Genomic DNA, 8,134 nt, shown 5'->3' with positions numbered 1-8,134 from the left:
ACGGGGACGGACGGAGAGTGCCGAGCGCTGCCGGAGAGGGCCGAGCGCCGCCGGAGAGTGCTGATGACGGATGGGGGCGGCCCGAGGGGCGCGGCGCCCCCTGGCGGTGAGAAGGAGATGGACGGTGGCACAGGCGAGGGGTGGGCGAGGGGTGGGCGAGGGGTGGGCGGGCCCGTGGCCCCACGGAGAGGGGGTGAGACGTGGTGCTGCTCCTCAGGGTCCGTGCTGGCATCGGCACTGCTCTGTGTCGTCATCCGTGACACGGACAGCGGGATGGAGGGCAGCAGCTCTGCAGATGACACCAAGCCGAGTGGTGGAGTGACACGTCTGAGGGACGGGGTGCCATCCAGAGGGAGCTGGGCAAGCTGGAGGAGCGAACCGAGGCCAACAAGGTTCAACAAGGTTCAACATGGCCAAGATCGGGTCAACCTGGGTCGGGTCAACCCACAGTATCAATCCCGGCTGGGAGATGAAGGGATGGAGAGCAGCTCTGTGGAGGACGACTTGGGGGTGCTGGGGGGCCAAAAGCTGGACATGAGCTGGCAACGTGTGCTGGCAGCCCAGAAACCCCCCCATCCTGGGCTGTGTCCCCAGCAGTGAGGCCAGCAGGGTGAGGGGGGGCGGATTCTGCCCCTCTGCTCCGCTCTGGGGAGACACCCCCCAGTGCTGCCTCCCGTTCTGGGGCCACCAACATCAGAAGGACAGGGACCTGTTGGAGCGGGGCCAGAGGAGGCCATGGAGATGCTGGGAGGGCTGGAGCCCCTCTGGAGTTGGGGGGAAAAGAGAAGAGTGCCGGGAGAAGAGAAGGCTCCAGGGAGACTACATAAAGGGGCTGAGCCCAGAAACCCCCCCATCCTGGGCTGTGTCCCCAGCAGTGAGGCCAGCAGGGTGAGGGGGGGCGGATTCTGCCCCTCTGCTCCGCTCTGGGGAGACACCCCCCAGTGCTGCCTCCCGTTCTGGGGCCACCAACATCAGAAGGACAGGGACCTGTTGGAGCGGGGCCAGAGGAGGCCATGGAGATGCTGGGAGGGCTGGAGCCCCTCTGGAGTTGGGGGGAAAAGAGAAGAGTGCCGGGAGAAGAGAAGGCTCCAGGGAGACTACATAAAGGGGCTGCGGGAAAGATGGGGACAAACTTTTTAGCAGGGTCTGTAGCGACAGGACAAGGGGTAATGATTTGAAATTGAAAGATGTAGGTTCAGACTAGGTCTGAGGAAGAAATGTTTTACATTGGGGGTGGTGAGACCCTGGCCCAGGTTGCCCAGAGAGGTGGGACATCCCCCATCCCTGGAAATGTTCCAGCCCAGGTTGGACGGGGCTCTGAGCAACCTGGTCTCCTGTAAGATGGCCCTGCAAATGGCAGGGGGTTGGACCAGATGCCCTTTAAAGGTCCCTTCCAACCCAAACTATTTTATGAGTCTTCGATCCTTACCCCAGGACTGCCCCACAGCCCACCCACACCCCCACACTCCCCACCACCTTCACCGCCCCAGACAACAGCCCACCCACATCCCCCCCCCTGCCACCTTCACCCCCCAAGGTTCCTGCCCCAGCAGCCCCATACCCACTGTCCCCCCAACTGCAGCCCCATTGCATCCACTCTCCCCATTTCTGCCCCCCATCGCTGGCCCCCACAACCACCTCCTGTAACAGTTCCCAGCTCCCGACAGCTCTCCCCCTCACCCCTGTTGAACATCTCCCCGTGGGTGCCCCCTGGGACCGCCCCAGTGACTCCCAGCTCTGCCCAGCTCCCAGGGACTCAGCCCAGTGCGTTGGGACCCCCAGGCTGGCAGTGCTCCTGGGGGGCAGCCCCGTCGGGCATGGTGGTGGGGCAGGCCATGGGAGCCATCAGCCGCAGGGTCCCGGTGGGCTGGGCAGTGAGGGTGGCCAGCCCCCGTGGGACGAGCCCTGCAGCCCCGATGCGGTGAGACCCGTTGGGTGCCATTGGGAGTGGGGTGTGGGGCGCCCCATGAGGCGGGCCCCATGGCAGCGGGCGGTGCTGTGGGGCAGGAAGCAGTGCGGGTGCGGAAGCCAATTCACAAGCGCCCCACAGCCGGCCCCGCCATGGCAGTCCCCGGCACCTTCCTCCCGCCTGTCCCCATCCTCCTCCTCCTCCTCCTCTGCGGGCTGGGGCCCTGCCTCGCCACCGCCGACGGCTCCCCAGGTAAGGGGGGGACACACATGGGCAGCGGGGGGATGTCGCTCCCCGGGGATGGTGAGCGAGGAGGGCAAGACGTGGGGCTGTGTGGGCCACCAAGGCCTTGGGGGATGTGCCAGAGCCCTCGTGAGCCCACATGAGCCAGGGACCCCTGGGGGGTGCCCTGAACTCCCATCCTGGTGCTGAAGTATCCCTGGCACCCCCAGCCCCATGGCTACTGGCCCTGCGACTCTCCCAGCCCTGTGCCTCCTGGCCCCGTGGCTCCACGGGGGACAGGGACCCCCGGCCATGGGGGTGTCCTGGGGCAGGCTGGGTTGGGGGGCAGGGGCAGGATGTGATGCGCAGATCCTATCGCCCTGCGTCAGCCAGCGGATTGGCACCGGGCACCGTTTCCACCCCGGTGACGCCGGCAGTGTCACGTACAGGTGGGGCACGGGGAGTGGGAGACGGAAGCTCCTCTTTCCAGCGGGGCACCCCCTCTCCCCGGCCCTCGTCCCGCTTCCCGGCCGGCCGTCAGTACAACGCCAGCTTTCCAGGGAAACACTGCCCCTCTGTGTCCTGGGTCTTCCTGGGCTGCCGGGAAGGTGCCCTCCATCTCCATCATCTGCGGAAGCGGCCGGAGCATCCGTCTCCTTGCACTGCAACCCAGGGAAGCTCTGGCTTCCTCCTTCCCCCGTGGAGCTGGCTGAGGGGTTTGGGCCTCGGAAGGGACCGGGTGTCCCCTCGCCTGATTTTTAGGGGGAAAAAAATCCCATTTTCTGGGAGCCTCCAGGCCAGCTCCCGGGCGCCGGCAGCCGGTTTGGCCCTTGCAAGGGCTCTGCGAGGAGCCTCGGTCCGTCGGAGGAGCTCGTCCCGCCGCAATCCGTGCCCAGGGCTGCGGCGTGGGGAGCGGTGCGGGGGTCGGCACCGCCACAGGGGCCCCGCAGCCCCCGGCCGGCCCAGGATGTGGCCTCCGGCTGCGTGGGGCAGGAGCGGGGCTGGCACCGTGGGGCGGAAGGAGGGGGCAGAGGAGGCAGCGCGGGCGCCCGGAGCGGCTGCTGGGTCTCCTGGGGCTCCCCACAGAGATGGCACCGGCGGGGCTGGGGGGCCCCGTGGCGGAGGGGCTGCGGGGGGAGCACAGCCCAGTGCAGGGGGGCACCCGGGAGGGTGACAATGGGGTGAATTTAGCCCGGACGGAGCCGTGGGGCACAAACCCTCAGTTTTCCCGTGGGACGGGCACAAGGGGTCACCGGGGAAGGGTTTCTGTCCTGCCCCACGGCACCGGGGGCGGCAAACGGGGGCTGCGGGGGGACTTCGGGGAGGGGACAGAGGGAACAGGGGCGAAGCGGCACATCACAAAGCTGGTGAGGGGTCTGGAGAATAAGTCTTATGAGGAGAGGCTGAGGGAGCTGGGGTTATTCAGCCTGGAGAAGAGGAGGCTGAGGGGAGACCTTATTGCTCTCTCCAACTCCCTGAAAGGAGGGTGTAGAGAGATGGGGGTTGGTCTCTTTTCTCAAGAGGAAATGGCCTCAAGTTGCGCCAGGGGAGGTTCAGGCTGGATATTAGGAAAAATTTTTTCACCGAAAGGGTTCTCAGCCATTGGAATGGGCTGCCCAGGGAGGTGGTTGAGGCCCCATCCCTGGAGGTGTTCAAAAGACGGGTTGATGTAGTGCTGGGAGGTCTGGTTTAGTGATGATGCTCCTTGTTTGTTGTGTGGGTGTCTATTTTTGTCAGTTAGGTTGACGGTTGGACAAGATGATCTTTAAGGTCCCTTCCAACCTAGAAGATTCTGTGATTCTGTGATCTGGAGCAGGAAGAGGCGGTGGCAGGGGTGCGGGAGGGCCAGCCCTTGGCTGGCAGCCCTTTGGGGGAAGCTGTGGGGCTGCTGGTAGCCCAGGCTACCCCTGGCTACCCCTGGCTACCCCTACCACGTCCCTGCCCCGTGTGTGTGCGGGGGGTGGAGGGGGCCCTGCCCCTGTTGGGGTCCCGGGGAGGAAGGCTGGGGGGGACGTGTCCCCCCAGTGCGCTCCCGGGGCCCCACAGCCTCTGTCCCTCACAGGGGTGGAGTGTGTCTTCTTCAATGAGGAGTACATGACCTGCAGGTGGGGGAGCAGAGAGACGGTGGCTGCCAACTACTCCCTCTACTATTGGTAGGTGCCCCTGCCCCATGGCCAGCCCCACAGCAGGGTTCCCAGCGTGGCTGGTCCCAGCATCAGCCTGCTGCTCTGTCCCTGAGCCCAGCGTGGGGTAGGCTCTGTCTGTGGGGCGAGTGGGATGGGGTGTGCTGGGGAGAGGAGTTCTGGGGTGTGGGGGGTTTCAGGGAGCCCCGGTGACCCGCTGTGGCACAGGTACGAGAACAGGTTCCCCGTGGTGGAGTGTAAGCACTACCTGCAGGACCAGGGCATCAACGTCGGCTGCCACTTCAACCGGAGCGAGACCATCCAGTTCCTGCCTTTCCGTGTCCTCCTCAATGCCAGCCTTGGCAGCAGGACCCTGGAGATCCACAGCAACCGCATGGAGCTGCAGGACCTGGGTACGGAGCGATGGGGGGGCTCCCGCTCTCCTCTATGGGGCTGCTGTGGGGCAGGAGTGAGGCTGGTGGTCTCCCGGGCTGCCCCATCGGGTCCCAGCTGATGGCAGGGCCACCAGGGCACGGGGACAGCACTCAGCGGTCATCGCCTGTGTCTTGCAGTGAAACCGGAGGCGCCCGTCAACCTGACCATCCGCAACGTGAGCGGCAACCAGCTGCAGCTCACCTGGAGCTCCCCGTACGCCAAAGCCCGTTGCCTGGAGCACTCCGTCAAGTATAAGAGCAACAAGGACACCAGCTGGACGGTGGGAGCCCCTAGGGCTGTGCCTGGGGACAAGCCGTGTGCTCTCCTCCATGGCCATGCCAGCCCTCACCGCATGGTCCCCCCTCTTCCCTGCAGGAGCACCGGGTGAACGGAGACATCTTCTCCCTCCCCAGCGTGGACTATGAGAAGTTCTACACCTTCTACGTGCGCAGCAAGATCAACGGCTACTGCGGCAGCACCCAGCTCTGGAGCGAGTGGAGCGTCCCCGTGGTCTGGGGCAACAACTCCACCAGCAAGGGTAGGTCTGGGGGCTGCGGCAGGACGGGGCAGGCTGGGCTGTGGTGGGGTTTGGCAGGTGAGGGGTGGCCAAGCAAGAAGAACACTGGCCCCAGGGAGCAGCTGTAGGGGTGGGACCCATCCGGGCACCTTGGATGCAGGCATCGGCATCGGCCTCTGCCTCCTTTGTGCTTCTGGAAGCCAAGCACCCTCCCCCAGTGGGACCTGCTGACTTCTGCCAGGGGTTTTGTAGCCCTGGAGGGCTGCTCTTGCATGGCCAGTCCAGGACAGGATCACCAGCCAATTGTGGTGACAGCGTGGCAGGGCTTGGGGACCGGCTACTTCCCCATCCTCCGGTCCCAGCTGAGCCCAGCCAGGAACAGTGTGAGCGCCCGTGGCCACCCACAACGTGCCACCGGGGGCCTGTGTCACCCTGGCTCTTCCCAGGTGCAGCGGAGGAGCAGCTGCGCTGGTTCCTGATCCACACGGTCTTGGTCCCCATTGCCTCCTGCCTGCTCTTGCTGGTCCTGGTCATCCTGCTGGTGCGCATGGAAAGGTGAGCCTGGGGGGTGTTGGTGGGGGACAGCAGCGCCGGGACCTGGGCTGCATCAAAAGATGCGTTGCCAGCAGGTCCAGAGAGGTGATTCTGCCACTTTACTCTGCTCTGGTGAGACCTCACCTGGAGTGCTGTGTGCAGGTCTGGAGCCCTCAATATAAGAAGGACATGGACCTGATGGAGAGGGTCCAGAGGAGGGCCACAGTGATGATCGGGGGGTTGGAGCAGGGGGGATGGAGCACCTCTGCTACGAGGACAGGCTGAGGGAGCTGGGGTTGTTCAGCCTGGAGAAGAGGAGGCTCCGGGGAGACCTAATAGCAGCCTTCCAGTACCTGAAGGGAGCCTACAGGAAGGCTGGGGAGAGCCTGTTTAGAAAGGCCTGCAGTGACAGGACGAGGGGCAATGGCTTCAAGCTGGAGGGGAACAGATTTAGACTGGAGATGAGGAGAGGGTTCTTCACTGTGAGGGTGGTGGAGCACTGGAACAGGTTGCCCAGGGAGATGGTTGAGGCCCCATCCTTGGAGATATTCAAGGAGAGGCTCAATGAGGCCCTGGGCAACCTGGTCTAGTTGGAGGTGTCCCTGCTGACTGTGGGGGGGCTGGACTAGATGGCCTTTGGAGGTCCCTTCCGGCCTGGGCAATTCTATGATTCTATGATTCTATGACCCTTCCCCTCCAACACATCTCTTCCCCATAGGGTGTGGGTCATCCTCATGCCCCGAATCCCCAACCCCATCAAGAACTTTGATGAGCTCTTCAGCACCCACAACGGCAACTTCCAGGTAAGGCAGCAGCGGGCTGCGGGACCCCCCCTGCCCTGGGGGGGTTGGGGCTGGGCCGGGTGGTGGTTCCTCTCACCACACTCTGCTCCCCCCAGGAATGGGCCGGCGTCCCCAAAGACGTCGTGGAGAGCTTCAAGCCCAACTACAGCGAGAACATCTGCTACGTGAGCGAGCTGCCCCCCAAGGACAGCTACGAGCCCCTCTGGGAGGGCAGCAACCACCCACCCTCCGTCACACCCGGCTCTCCGCCCGCCCCCCGGGAGCACAGCCCCTACAAGAACAGCTACCTGGGAGTGTGACCCACCCCTGCACCCCACACCCTGCCTGCTCCACACCCCCACTGCCCCACACCTTGCCTGGCTCCCTGCTCCCACCCTGCCTCCAGCCGGGACCCCCAGCCCCGCCATGGCCACACACACCCCTGTGACACGGTGGTGTGCTGGGACTGCGGGGGCTCACTGACACCCCCACCGCTCCGAGGCGCCTGCAAGAACACCCAGGGACATGTCCCCACACCCTGTCCCCTTTGTGCCCCCACCTCCTGTCCCCATCCCTGCTGCCCCATGCCCATCACCCTTGTGTCCCAACCTCCTGTCCCTGTCCCTGCTGTCCATGTCCCCATCACCCTTGTGCCCCACCGCCCTGTCCTCACCCCTGCTGTCCCCACACCCATCCCCCTTGTGCCCCCACCACCCTGTCCCCATCCCTGCTGTCCCCACACTCACCACCCTTGTGCCCCACCTCCTGTCCCCATCCCTGCTGTCCCCATGCCCATCACCCTTGTGTCCCAACCTCCTGTCCCCGTTCCTGCTGTCCATGTCCCCATCACCCTTGTGTCCCACTGCCCTGTCCTCACCCCTGCTGTCCCCACACTCATCATCCTTGTGCCCCACCTCCTGTCCCCATACCCATCACCCTTGTGTCCCACCACGCTGTCCCCATCCCTGCTGTCCCCACACTCACCACCCTTGTGCCCCCACCCCCTGTCCCCATCCCTGCTGTCCCCATGCCCATGACCCTTGTGTCCCAACCTCATGTCCCCATCCCTGCTGTCCCCATGCCCATCACCCTTGTGCCCCCACCTCCTGTCCACATCCCTGCTGTCCATGTCCCCATCACCCTTGTGCCCCACCACCCTGTCCTCACCCCTGCTGTCCCCACACTCACCACCCTTGTGTCCCAACCGTCTGTCCCCATCCCTGCTGTCCCCACACCCACCCCCCTTGTGTCCCAACCGTCTGTCCCCATCCCTGCTGTCCCCACACCCACCCCCCTTGTGTCCCAACCGTCTGTCCCCATCCCTGCTGTCCCCACACTCACCACCCTTGTGTCCCAACCGTCTGTCCCCATCCCTGCTGTCCCCATACCCATCACCCTTGTGCCCCACCGCCCTGTCCCCATCCCTGCTGTCCCCATGCCCATCACCCTTGTGCCCCCACCTCCTGTCCCCATCCCTGCTGTCCCCGTCCCCATCACCCTTGTGTCCCAATGCCCTGTCCCCATCCCTGCTGTCCCCACACCCATCACCCTTGTGTCCCCAATGCCTTGTCCCCATCCCTGCTGTCCCCATGCCCATGACCCTTGTGTCCCA

The 8,134-nt window shown here is 64.9% G+C and overlaps 1 protein-coding gene across 3 annotated transcripts; it reads left to right on the top strand.

Moving 5' to 3' along the window:
• Positions 1 to 11: 11 nt before the first annotated feature.
• Positions 12 to 7,201, top strand: IL2RG (interleukin 2 receptor, gamma). 3 transcript variants are annotated; one of them, XM_014963077.1, is made up of 9 exons: positions 12 to 106; positions 218 to 392; positions 4,194 to 4,284; positions 4,483 to 4,667; positions 4,827 to 4,969; positions 5,065 to 5,227; positions 5,653 to 5,761; positions 6,459 to 6,543; positions 6,639 to 7,201. In XM_014963077.1, the coding sequence occupies exons 3-9, from the start codon at positions 4,226 to 4,228 to the stop codon at positions 6,840 to 6,842; spliced, it is 948 nt and encodes a 315-aa protein (XP_014818563.1). In that variant the 5' UTR covers positions 12 to 106; positions 218 to 392; positions 4,194 to 4,225; the 3' UTR covers positions 6,843 to 7,201. The 3 variants fall into 3 exon arrangements, with proteins under 3 accessions (XP_014818563.1, XP_014818562.1, XP_014818561.1); XM_014963076.1 differs by having other exon boundaries at positions 218 to 402; XM_014963075.1 differs by lacking the exons at positions 12 to 106; positions 218 to 392 and adding an exon at positions 2,036 to 2,161.
• The last annotated feature ends 933 nt before the right edge of the window (positions 7,202 to 8,134 follow it).

Source organism: Calidris pugnax, unplaced genomic scaffold (genome assembly GCF_001431845.1).
Source record: "Calidris pugnax isolate Ruff unplaced genomic scaffold, ASM143184v1 scaffold294, whole genome shotgun sequence".
Classification (NCBI taxonomy): domain Eukaryota; kingdom Metazoa; phylum Chordata; class Aves; order Charadriiformes; family Scolopacidae; genus Calidris; species Calidris pugnax.
This window is presented reverse-complemented; position numbering and strand designations above follow the sequence as displayed.

Bases quoted from the DNA above. Each gene is read 5' to 3' on its own strand.
- IL2RG (XM_014963075.1), top strand. From the start codon at position 2,062: ATGGCAGTCCCCGGCACCTTCCTCCCGCCTGTCCCCATCCTCCTCCTC. The intron at 2,162-4,193 runs GTAAGGGGGGGA...TGTCCCTCACAG, and splicing joins CACCGCCGACGGCTCCCCAG to GGGTGGAGTGTGTCTTCTTC. The intron at 5,228-5,652 runs GTAGGTCTGGGG...GGCTCTTCCCAG, and splicing joins CAACAACTCCACCAGCAAGG to GTGCAGCGGAGGAGCAGCTG.